The 13,423-nt window shown below is 40.0% G+C and overlaps 2 protein-coding genes across 2 annotated transcripts; both read right to left on the bottom strand.

Annotated features, from left to right (window-relative positions):
• Positions 1-2,506: 2,506 nt before the first annotated feature.
• LOC118095452 (vomeronasal type-2 receptor 26-like) lies at positions 2,507-4,680 on the bottom strand. Its single transcript, XM_035136701.3, has 2 exons — positions 4,572-4,680; positions 2,507-3,408 (listed from the first exon to the last, which is right to left on the bottom strand). Exon 2 carries the CDS (start codon positions 3,404-3,406, stop codon positions 2,507-2,509), a length of 900 nt encoding a protein of 299 aa, XP_034992592.3. The 5' UTR covers positions 3,407-3,408; positions 4,572-4,680.
• Positions 4,681-6,640: 1,960 nt separating this feature from the next.
• On the bottom strand, positions 6,641-12,896 carry LOC148683962 (vomeronasal type-2 receptor 26-like). The gene is made up of 3 exons (XM_088654714.1): positions 12,522-12,896; positions 9,758-10,594; positions 6,641-6,874 (listed from the first exon to the last, which is right to left on the bottom strand). Exons 1-3 carry the CDS (start codon positions 12,894-12,896, stop codon positions 6,641-6,643), a joined length of 1,446 nt encoding a protein of 481 aa, XP_088510840.1.
• Positions 12,897-13,423: the final 527 nt, after the last annotated feature.

The following is a 13,423-nucleotide window of genomic DNA, read 5'->3' as shown; positions in this document are numbered from 1 at the left end:
GTTTTAGTAAAGCCTCAAGTTAAACAATTTTTGAAAACATGAAAAAGAAGAGTTAAGAACATCTAGAATACAGGAAATCAAAAAGAAATCAGCCTTCAGAGGAAGAAGCCTGCAGGAAGGAATCCTTCAAAAAACCATTTGTTGTAAAGAATGAACTGAATGCTGCTTAAAAATACATATGTTAGTGAAAATAACAATAAAATATTGGGGGATTCTCCCCCATGAGTATATTAGTAAAAACTGCATACAAAATGATGTTTATTACAGTGGTACCTCGGTTTACAAACACAATTGGTTCTGGAAGTCTGTACTTAACCTGAAGCGTACTTAACCTGAAGCGAACTTTCTCATTGAAAGTAATAGAAAGTGGATTAATCCATTCCAGACAGTCTGTGGAGTACTTAAACTGAAACGTACTTAACCTGAAGCAAACTTTCCCATTGAAAGTAATGGAAAGTGGATTAATCTGTTCCAGACGGGTCCACAGAGTACTCAACCTCAACCTGAAGCATATTTAACCCAAGGAATGAGTGTAATTGGTTCCGGAAGCCCGTACTTAACCTGAAGCGTACTTAACCTGATGCGAACTTTCCCATTGAAAGTAATGGAAAGTGGATTAATCCGTTCCAGACAGGTCCGCGGAGTACTTAAACTGAAAATACTCAAACCGAGGCGTACTTAAACCGAGGTATGACTGTAGTATAAATATTTAAAGTAAGTTTTTTACGAGAAGACTTGCAATTGCAGTCATCAGGACCTAGTGAACATGGTTTTAAACTGAGTTGAGTCAGTGTAATGGCTATTGGTCTGAAAGGCAGGGAATGAAACTCTCAAAGCTACCCCCCTTTTCATTAAAGAGACAGCAGCCTATTAAACAGTCTGAATTATAATAACTGAGTTGAGAGTTGTTGTTTTTACATTGTATCCTTTTCATTAAGCATAACCATCCATTTTAAAAATAATTGTTCTGTAAAATTTAAATAAATATTTGATTAATTCACTTTCAAAAAGAAGTGTCTATGTTCTTTTGGAACCACACTTAAATTACCACAGCTACTGGTGGATGAAAAGAAGATTTTTCATTTCAAGTACTGTACCAATCTATGTCCCAAACGCATCATTGCACCTAGAGGCTAATCTTCCCTCAGTAGAATTACGGATCTGGCACAGGACTCTTAACTATTGGCTTCACCTAAACTCAAATCCCCCTGGTCTAATATCCCTATTGCTGCAAGATTGTCACAAGAGTGCCTGGACTAAAATTGTCTATCAAAAACTTCACTCTTGTGGCTTATCACCACAACAGCTACTCACTTTGGGTTTTAGTAAAGCAAACAGTCTAATTTGTCTGTGCCTAAATGATATCGAGCTCCAGAACAACTTGGCTAAAATAAGGAAATTTTTTCATGGTATGACTATTTTCCATCTTGCCATTCGACTCTCTGGCACCCTATCTGCATAACCTAGCATTTGTAAAACTTAGGTGCACTTTTACTCCCACAAGATTGAATGTATTGCCCTCAGCTGTGCTTGAGGAACAATTCCAACATTTTACACATGAAAACCACTTATGTCCCTGTGGAGATGACAGTACTAAATCGGTGACACATGCCTTTCTGGCTTGCACTCTTTATAAAGACTTAAGGAATGAGGTTATCACCACTCTTTATTGTCCATTCCAGGTCGCCCAGCCACTGCCATACTGCCCTTTCTCTTGGCAGATCAAGATGAGCAGGTGACAGAAAAGCTTGCAAGGTTTTTAGCTGGGGCAATTAGAATAAGATCCACTAATTGACTATTGATTCAAAACCCTAAAATGTATTTTATATAATAAACTTTTTATTTATATTTCTATTCTTTGTATATCACATTGTTGTTTTATTGTTATGGCCGATGGCTGACGCAAATAAAGATTCATTCATTCATTCATTCAAGTTGAAATAGATGGTGGCAGTGGGAGGGGAATGGGTTTCGATATATTTGGTAGAACAATGGTGGGGTGAAAAGGATCTTATATCCCACATATTCACACATTGCATTCTACTGCTTTGTTTTATTCAGTGCTGTTTACTGAATTTACTGATATCTGACCAAAGAGGGGAAACATGCAACAGAGCACCTTTAAATTCCTCCATGTTGCATGAAACCTGATTGGGATTGGAGCAATATAAACTAGGGGTATAGTGCTGGGGAACTAATTTACTCCAGCTTTGTTGTAGTGCAAATCAGAACCCTCCCCAGCCATGAAGTTTTTATTTAAAAAATATAACTAATGAGTGAACAAAATCACAGAGATTGAGAAGAAATATTGCATTTAGAAAGTATGACATGGGACATATATATATGATGGCTGCCCTTCAAAAAACAGGCAGGTTAAACAACTGGAAATGACAGATTTGTCCATTTATGGTGAGCACAGAATTCCAAACTCCATATAAGGGCTTCTGAATTCCAAGAAAAGCTGCCAAAAGCTCAATGGACACCACTTTCCTCTTCATCAGATTCTTCAGATTTTTCTCGTTATTAGATGTTCCCTGTTGTTCAGCTCAGGCCTCAACACAATAAGATAGCATTTTGGAAGATAGATGCAACTCAGAAGACCACCACTGGAGGCTAAGATAGCGAAGATCTCCACAGCAACCATGCATTTGCCCTTAGAGCTCATATAAGCTGGAATAAATGATAGCCACACACTGCAGAAGACCAACATGCTGAAAGTGATGAACTTGGCTTCATTGAAACTATCAGGTAGTTTCCTGGCAAAGAAAGCCACAGTGAAGCTGGCAATTGCCAGGAAGCCCATGTAGCCCAGGACACTGTAAAACATGGTTACAGACCCTGCGTTACATTCCAGGACAACTTCTTCAGTCACAGAGTGCATGTCCACATCTGGGAAGGGGGGAGAAGTTGCCAACCATGTGGTAGAGATTCCAGCCTGCATAAGGGAACAAAAAAGAACAATAGAGTTGCTCAGACTTTTCCTCACCCACTTTCTCATTCTGGAACCTGGTTTGGTGGCCATGAAAGCCAATACCACTGTGACAGTTTTGGCCAACACACAAGAAACAGCCACCGAGAAGATGATACCAAAAGCTGTTTGTTGGAGGAGACATGTCAGCTTCTGAGGCTGACCAATGAATAGCAATGCAGAAAGGAAGCAGAGCAGGAGGGAGACAAGGAGAGTGTAGGTGAGGTCCCTGTTGTTGGCAACGACGATGGGAGTGCCATGGTGCTTCATAAATGTCCCCAGCACCAGAGCTGTGATCAAAGAAAAGGAAAGAGCAATGCAGCCTAGACTGAGTCCCAAAGGTTCTTCATAAGACAAGAAGGTTACAGTCTTGGGAATGCATTTATCCTGATTCTTGCTTGGGTATGTTTCATCTGTGCATTTATTACAGTCATTCATATCTGAAACAGAAAGAATCAAGACCTCTTCACACCTTACTCTGCTCACATATAGAGGGCAAAATTGCTGAAAAGGGTTTTTTTGTGGTCAGTTTAGCCCTGCATGACCCAGCCATCACCACTACTGTACTGATCATACCATCTGCAGCAGGGAGATTTCTATAAGTGTGGAGGCTCCCTGCATAATTTTGAAGGCATGTCCAGCCCTCCCACATGACTAGTGGGTGAAGAACTCATAAACTCATAAACATACCATGGACTATAAATCACACAAATAGATGGATTATTTTGTACTTGTAAAATGTTTATGGAAATTATAGAATAAATTCTTTCATAAAATTTTGAAATATTATTTAGAGCGTGTTAGATGTAAAGCAGCAAGGTGAGGTCACAGTTCCCTGCATCAGCAGTAGGTAGCATCAAATCAGTGTTCAAAGGAAGACCCAAGTGACATCACAGTGTATTCTCTTTTTTTCCAATTTAAAACTGTGAGATCATCTCTTTCCCTCTCCAATACTATCATATTGTCTGCAGCAGGGATCTTTCTGTATATGTCGGGGCTCCCTGCATGATCTTAAACCCACAACTGGTCTTTACATATGAGTAATATGAGGAGAGGTCTATGTGAGCTCATCACTGAGAACCTCAATACCATTAATAATTTCTTTTCTTTTCTTTTCTTTTTACTTTTCTCCCATCTAAGGACTGTTTTCACATCCACAGCATAATTTTAAAGCATACAGTCCCCCAAAGAACCTTGGGTCATGGCATATGAAGCCTAATCTATCATCTATCTATCTATCCATCATAGCTCTCTCTCTCTCTCTCTCTCTCTCTCTCTCTCTCTCTCTCTCTCTCTCTCTCTCTCTCTCTCTCTCCCCCCCTCTCTCTCTCATCTAATTTATTTATCATCTATCTATCCATCATCTATCTATCTCAGGCATCCCCAAACTTCGGCCCTCCAGATGTTTTGGACTACAATTCCCATCATCCCTGACCACTGGTCCTGTTAGCTAGGGATCATGGGAGTTGTAGGCCAAAACATCTGGAGGGCCACAGTTTGGGGATGCCTGATCTATCTCTATCTATCATATCTATCTATCTCTCTATCTCTCTCTATCTCTCTCTATCTCTATCTCTCTATCATCTATCTACAGATCTCTTACCCTCTTGGTCTGAAATCTTCCCTTCTGGACAAGGTATGCAATCATAGCAGCAAAACTGCTCTCCCTCCTTCACTTTCTTGCTTGAACCAGGGTGGCAACTGTCACAACATACAGACAGTGGCTGTGTCTAATCCATAGAAGAAAAAGAAGAAGTATGAGCTTCAAATGCTTGCACTTCTGGGGGCTTTCCACCTGTCTATACACTCTGAACTACAGAAGAAATTGTGTAACCATGTATGAATGGAGCCACCGTTTCTGGCATTTGTTAAAAGAATGAAGATGATAAGTACTCCATTATCTATATATTAAAACTATGTTGCACAAAGTTGACTTGCTGATTATAAGGCATTCCTCATTTTAAGTCCTAGAAGGTCTACTGCACCAGAGGTTATCCAAAGTGCCACTCTCCAAGAGTTGTTGGGGAACAGTTCCTTTCTTCCCTAACCTCTGGCAAAGCTGAATGGGGCTGTTGTGACACCCAACTTGTAAAATTATTATTTTTAATCATTAGAAAAATCTATTTCCCCCCCCCAATCCTCCAAAACCTCCGCCATACTCTGCTAAATTCTGCCCCAAACCCACAAATGTCTGTCAAACCTCCTTTCTTAAAATCTAACTCTCCTCAAAGGTCAGTGCAAAGGCTCCTGGGATTTCAAGACACTCTTTACGTACCATTTTTGTGTTCTTTTTTTAGCCCTTTTTGCGCCATTTCCAGGTTTGAATGAATTTATTTATTTATTTCGTGGCAGCACACATCAACACGGTTCTGTGAGACATGCATAATGGGGAATTTCTAGTACTTATTTTCCCCTAAAGAGACAACTTTATGTGGACCACATACATCACTGTAGATAATATAGAGGACCTATTCTTTTGAGCGCATGGCAGGGAATAAGGTTTCACATTTTTCTCAGTGATGCAGCTTACACACTTGGTTATGACTAGTGCATTTTGATTTATCTACAGGGTGAGTACTTTAAAAGAGGCCCCATGGATACAGAGTACACATGTTCCACGGGGCCTCTTTTAAAAGACTCACCCTATATATCCCTGTTGCAAGCTTCTTTCCATGCAGTGTTATTTGCCTGACATGAGATACAAGCACGGGAATACTGAATGTGATGATATCCAGTCCCATCTTAAGTTCAACTAGACATTGTCAAGAAATAAATGGAGCAAAAACATATGAGTGATGGTCAAAGTGTCATGTGGTTCTGGCCCATAGGAAGGATTTCAAACGTGTGTGTTTTTACCTCTAATCTAAGCCATAAATATATAAATATTTATATACATATAAATAATGTATTTATTTATATGTATATAAATATGCTCAGCGCCTGACGGCCACGGTCCTGCCACTCACCACCTGGCCCAGGGTGGGGCCAAGGCCTATAAGAACTGCTGTTGCTGCTGCTACCAGCCAGGAGGACTCCCCTGCTCAGCGCCTGAAGGCCCCGGTCCTGCCACTTACCACCTGGCCCAGGGCGGGGCCTGATGGGCTTTATAAAAGACTGTTGCCACCGCCGCTGCTGGGCAGAGAGGGCTCCATTTTGTTTTGTTTTGGTTTTTTGTTTAAATTCCTGTTATTTTTTACCTATGTTATTTAAACTGTATTAAGGATGTATTCTTAGTTTTAGATATTGATTTATGTTGAAATTGTTTTCTATTCGGTTGTGTATTTTTTGATGTGGTTTATGTATTGTTTGTGACTTTTGTAATTGTGCTATTGCTGTATTGTTTTGATATTTGACTGGAAGCCGCCCAGAGTGGCTGGGGAGACTCAGCCAGATGGGCGGGGTACAAATAAAAATTATTATTTTATTATTATTATTATATATTATTCATTAGTTTCCCTCCATCAATATCTCAGTTATTGAAAGAAACAGCAGAATATCAAGGTCAGAATGTTTTGTAGCTCCAAGAATTCATCAATTCATACAATGTTGCACTTTGATTCAATAACATTCCTATTGGCGTTCACCATGACATTTACTTTACACACCCATGCAGAGAGCCAGGGCTGATTCAACAATGGGGCATTCCCAAAACTGCCCCCCCTCCAAAATGGATCATACTTGGTTAAACCAGTTGTTCCAGGTTATGGCATCTTCATTGATGGTGAAGGCTTTGTCTGGGGCAGCCTCTGGATCCACACTCCCCACTTGCACCCTGTGAAAGGTTCGGTTTGAGGAAACAATCCAGTTGATAAAATCAAATCCAGCTAGTAACTGCCCATTATGATCAAAAGCAATTTTGGTACCACCACTGTTGTTAAATGAAACACGTCCCAAAAAATGATGGAGCTAGATGGAAAAGGAAAGAGTTTGGAATTTTCAGACGAAGGTCTAATGGCAGCAGACTAAAGGTTCCCTGAACAGTTTTGAATAGGGGATGATTGGTGAAATATCCAGTGAGCTAAAACTTGATTTGATTTCTCAGCATGTTAACTAGAGAGAATGCACTGGGAAGCAGAACCCAGAAAGATTTTAAAGTGTATGGCTGAAAGGGTAGGTCCAAAGGCAGGAAGAGGAATGGGAAATAAAGAAAGAGTGACTGCCATCCCACCTACAGATTGTTATTTACAATCCACAGGTCTCAAGGAAGGGTTCCGATTTGACTTATAACCCACAGTTGACATCAACAGTTGGCTGCTAATAACTCAGATATGTCTACATGCAATCAGAGAAAACAAAACCCACCATACTATACAGCAGGAACAGGCAACCATTTTCAGTCTCATGGGCAACTTTATTAGGGCCGCATGCCAGTGGTGAGTGAGACTAAGGACAAAGCGTGCAGGATGAGAGCCAAAAGTGGGCAGGGTAACTTTGTACATTAGGCAACATGCCAGCCATGCCAAAGTCTTTTTACATTCAACTACAAGGCAGGCTTAAGCAGTATGTGGACCGAGAACTCCCAGAAGTGCAAGCCGGATTTCGATGGGGCAGAGGAACCAGAGACCAAATTGCAAACATGTGCTGGATTATGGAGAAAGCTAGAGAGTTCCAGAAAAACATCTACTTCTGCTTCATTGACTGCACAAAAGCATTTGACTGTGTCGACCACAGCAAACTATGGCAAGTTCTTAAAGAAATGGGAGTGCCTGATCACCTCATCTGTCTCCTGATAAATCTCTATGTGGGACAAGAAGCTACAGTTAGAACTGGATATGGAACAACTGATTGGTTCAAAATTGGGAAAGGAGTACAACAAGGCTGTATATTAGGGTGGGTCATAAAAAACTTTTTTATGAAAATGTTTCCTCCCTTGATCTTATATCAGGCGTATGGTATAAACATAGTCAAATTTCAAATTTGGGACAAATCCATTGCAATGGCCGGCCAATGTCTATTTCAATAAGATGGTTAATTCCTCCCAGGGCACCTACCGTATGTTTGTGTTTGTCCCATCACAAGCAACTGCTGCAAGTTGACTCACACTAGGTATTTTTCTCTGAGAAATGAGATAAGAGAATTTGCAATAGATTTCACCTTGCTATCAACCGGTGTAACATGACCACCAATGTAATTTCCATCAGGCAATGAAACAATTGAAATATGCTCCTCTGTTAAATTTTATTAATTACACAAAATGTAAGCATTTAGTACAATTTATACCTAAGTAATTAAGTATAATGTGATGTTTTGACGCAACACATGAATGGTGTTTTATTGTTTATTGTTTATGTTTACTTGTTTAGTACACCGTTTGCTTAATTGTTCCATATAATTTGTTCAAAACCATTGGTTTTTCATGTAAATTATCAACATGTTTTATCTTAAATTAATAAATATTGCAGAAAATAATAGTATGCAACTCTTATTGCTCTACATAAAATCTAAAATTTATGTTTATTAGTTCACAATTTAACATAAATGAGTCAAATTCCTATGTTTTCATCACTCATAGTGAGGCAAAATTTCAATCTGTAGGAGCAGGGTCTAAATATTAACCGATTTGTCCCAAATTTGAAATTTGACCATACGCCTGATATAAGATCAAGGGAGGAAACATTTTCCAAAAAAAGTTTTTTATGACCCACCCTACTGTATATTGTCTCCCTGCTTATATAACTTATATGCAGAATTCATCATGCGAAAGGCTGGACTAGATGAATCCCAAACCGGAATTAAGATTGCCAGAAGAAATATCAACAACCTCAGATATGCTGATGACACAACCTTGATGGCAGAAAGTGAGGAGGAATTAAAGAACCTTTTAATGAGGGTGAAAGAGGAGAGCGCAAAATATGGTCTGAAGCTCAATATCAAAAAAACAAAGATCATGGCCACTGGTCCCCTCACCTTCTGGCAAATAGAAGGGGAAGAAATGGAGGCAGTGAGAGATTTTACTTTCTTGGGTTCCATGATCACTGCAGATGGTGACAGCAGTCACGAAATCAAAAGACGCCTGCTTCTTGGGAGAAAAGCGATGACAAACCTAGACATTATCTTAAAAAGCAGAGACATCACCTTGCCGACAAAGGTCCGTATAGTTCAAGCTATGGTTTTCCCAGTAGTGATGTATGGAAGTAAGAGCTGGACCATAAAGAAGGCTGATCACAGAAGAATTGATGCTTGAATTATGGTGCTGGAGGAGATTCTTGAGAGTTCCATGGACTGCAAGAAGATCAAACCTATCCATTCTGAAGGAAATCAGCCCTGAGTGCTCCCTGGAAGGACAGATCCTGAAGCTGAGGCTCCAATACTTTGGCCACCTCATGAGAAGAGAAGACTCCCTGGAAAAGACCCTGATGTTGGGAAAGATGGAGGCACAAGGAGAAGGGGATGACAGAGGATGAGATGGTTGGACAGTGTTCTTGAAGCCACCATCATGAGTCTGACCAAACTGTGGGAGGCAGTGGAAGATAGGAGTGCCTGCCGTGCTATGGTCCATGGGGGTCACGAAGAGTCGGATACGACTAAACAACTAAACAACAACAACAATAAGACTGAAGGAAGGTATGGGATAGGGGCGGTATGGGGAGTGGCTGGAGGACAGAGTTTCAACAAGGGAATCACGTGAGGGGTGAAAAGAGAGGAGTTTCTTGAGTATTTGGAGATGAGGGGAAAAGTAAATGTGTGCACAAGAAGGGTTTGGGAGACAAATTACTATACTGGGACAGCCCTATTTCAGTACCTAAAATATTATACATTGCCATAGGAGCATATTCAGGAGGACAGTACCTGCCACATCTGTTGTTTCTGAGGCTGTGCTATTTTGCTGTATTTGACTCTGTATGAGGTCATGGCATGTAAAGCATGGGACACAGCATGGACAGCATTGTAGATATTGTAGCTGTGGCCAGTCATGCTTGTTTCAAAAATTGGTGCCGGAAGACTGTCAAGATTCTCTTCCCCTGTGCAAATATCCCCATCTGCCTCAGTGTTTGGGAATACACAGACAAAGGCCTGCTGCCAGAAGTCCCTGATAAAACCATCACCTTCTGTGCTAGAAGGATTTTTGCTCTCAACATATACTTTGAATTCTGGTAGTTCACTGCTGTGAACTGTGAAGGCGAGAGAACCATGGATTATTTCTGTGTCCCAGTCTTTTTGAAAGACAAATGATGTGAGTTCCATCTGGGCTGTCATAATCCACACTTTACCACTAAGTGAATTTGTTGCATTTTCCCGGTCCGATAAATATGGGAGCCATCTTAAATATACCATGGAATTGCACTCTCCATAGAACAGTACTACATTGGTTTTGCTATCCATGAGTTTGTCACGTATTTTTGCTCCCCATGTTAGCAGGTCATTGAGTTCCGTGACTGTAATTTTCATAGGAACTCTTTCAATGGAGGCAAAACATATACCATTCTGGGAAAACAGTGGAATTGCAATTTGCAGAAACCTTTCTCCATTATCATTATCCATTGCAGCGATTCCAATCCACGTCCACCTGAAATGCAGTAATAAAGAAAGAATCCCTGTGTACTGAAGGGTTTCCTCAGGGGTCATTTTATAGAAGGAAGCTCCTGTGGTTTTATCTTCCATCTCTGGAGCAGAACCATAGAGAAGCTAAGGGGAAATTTGAGAAAGGTGACACTAGTAGTCACGTTTAATCAATATATTGAAGAACTCAGATTACATAATGCATTAAGATACATTGTTTGCAACAGACATGGGAATGTTATTACAATATGTTAAAGTTGGGGTGATTCGTTTTTATGCTAAGGTTGTCAAGTTGGTTTATATCTGGGGTAGAGACATCAGTGGGGACTGTTTCTCTCCCGACTTCCTCTCTGTCACAAATATATGACCTTAGCAGTCAGAGCCAAAAGATTTTCAAGAAAGATTAGATGTGTATGGCTGTAATGGTGTATACTTTAAAATGAACCAAATTTTAGTTTGGGTCATATCTAGAGCTTCCTTCACTGTTTGATGGTGTGCGGTGTAAACTCAGAAGCGAGGATATTCAAATGGCTTCTCACATTACATTTTAAATTAGAAGATCAGTAAAGAAATACTTCTTCCAGGTGTAACAAAATGTATTGCAGTCATGCTTGTGCTCTTCTGTGAGAAAGAGGGCGCTAGACTAGATAGGTCCATAGTCTGATCTAGCAAGACTCTCATTATGTACCTTTATTTTATATAGATGACTGTCATTTTACATGCGGGTTACATTATGGGTAGTGTGCGTTAAGCCAAAAATGTGCATAGTTAAAACACATTGGGATCAATGGCAGGTGGCATTGCCAAAGTCATTTTTCCCAGAACCCCAGCCCCTTTCTACTCCCTTTTTAATTGTGTGTGTGTGTCTATCGTCCAAGTGCCTAAAGCTGATTGCGTTAAAGTCAGACATACGTTGTGATGTACTTGTGCAATTAATTTCTATATTAAGCACTATGGCTATACAAGTCTTAAAGCTCACCTCCCTATTCTTTCACTGAATGGGATATTCATATTGTCATTGCACAGAGACTCTGCTTTTTCAACCACATAGCTTTACGCTTAGTTATTTACGCATTAACTAAATTATGCACCAATTAAAGCATTTGATTCATTTACTATATTATATTATTTTCTATATTTTCTAAAAGAATAAAACAGTGGTACCTCCGGTTGCAGACAGGATCCATTCCGGAGGTCCGGACGTATCCTGAAGTTTCCACACCCGGAGGCGCTGCTTCTGCGCATGCATGAGCAGCGAAACCCGGAAATATACTTCTGGGTTTGTCACTTTTGCAACCCGAAGTTTATGTTACCCAAAGGTAACGTAAGCTGAGGGTCTACTGTAGAAAATTTAAAATGGAGAAAGTATAATATCCATTGATAAGACATGTTGAAATCAGCTTAAAACCATTGGTTTCAGTTGCTTTATTCTGACTATGACTAGCGTTGGATATAACCCAGGAAATATGTTATAGTTAAATGACCTAAGCCACAAATAAAATAAACGTATGTGTGTACACACACACACACACACACACAACTACGTTTGTTTCATTGTGCTGATATTTTAATCTGAACTTTTTTATGTTTTATATGAGACCCCTGGGTATAGGGCAGTATATAAATTCAATGAAGAAGATGGAGGAGGAGGAGGAGGAGGAGGAGGAGGAGGAGGAGGAGGAGGAGGAGGAGGAGGAGGAGGAGGAGGAGAAGAAGAAGAAGAAGAAGAAGAAGAAGAAGAAGAAGAAGAAGAAGAAGAAGAAGAAGAAGAAGAAGAAGAAGAAGAAGAAGTTTGGTTTGGCTTTACCATTACTTTAATTGTGTGAGGATACCATTGGCCTTATGGAATAAACTCCCATTCATAAAAGGGAGATAAATGGATAAAAATTATTAGAACATCAACAAAGACACAAATGTTACTTTTTCGTAGACATGCTATAATGCTTATGTATCTCTCCCATTGTATCATGTGAAATTCAAGGATCAGAGGGGCATTTAAAATGATTAAATCCCATCGTCTGCACATCCATACATGCACATACATAATCCCTACCTGTGGAATCTTATATATGTGCAGGATATCTGCCACAAGGCCAGAAATTCGGTAGTCCAGTCCCCCGATCACTGCTGATAGTTTACTTTGGATGCCACATACGTAGTTGGGAACAAACCTCTCTGGTGTGGACATAAGTAGCATTGTGGCATGATAGGTCTTCTTAGAATCGAAATAGCTGTCATACATGTGGAAGCCCAAAGTGACATTGGGTAGTATTTGAGGGTTTTCATTTATCTCCTTTACTGCATACGCCAAGGCCAGGATGTGCTGGTAGTTCTTTGTCAATACACTATAAAAATAGTTGCATTCTGCATCAAAAAATAAAGCTAATTCCACTGTGTCCTGCATCTTCTTCATTATATTATTCACCATAGTACTTCTATTCCAGGCAGCTTGTAGTTTAAGATTAGCAATGGAGACCTTTTATACCTATCCACCTGAACAAGGATCCATGAGAGGGAACATATAGGTTCTGCCTCCAGAGGGGATGGTTTTATCTGTAGGACACAGTTATATATGAGGCTGTGCCACAGATTGACATAGCATTTGGATTTTTGCAGTTCCATTTGCATGCCCTCCCTTCATTACCAAGAGCAATTTCAGAGTGGGAAACAGCTATATAAAAATGATATTAAAATAAAATAAATCAAATAAAAGCAATTTAAGAACCAACAGGACATTGTTTTTATCTTCTGATGGTTTATTCTTACTGCAGCTGCTAACAGTGCAAATTGACGGGTGTGCTTGTGGTGCCTATGCAAAATGAACCAGGCACAGAGTAAGGCATATGCTGTATCTATCTGGAGAAATTAAGCTCATCTGTTTTCCAGTGTCACTTAAAGAATGAAGTTTCTTCAACTCAGAGAGCTGACGAGTATCCTTCAAACAGCCACAAGGCT

The sequence above is a fragment of the Zootoca vivipara genome, chromosome 12, assembly GCF_965207765.1.
Source record: "Zootoca vivipara chromosome 12, rZooViv2.hap1.1, whole genome shotgun sequence".
Lineage (NCBI taxonomy): Eukaryota > Metazoa > Chordata > Lepidosauria > Squamata > Lacertidae > Zootoca > Zootoca vivipara.
The sequence above is the reverse complement of the archived record's forward strand: the minus strand, read 5'-3'. Positions and strand labels throughout refer to the sequence as shown.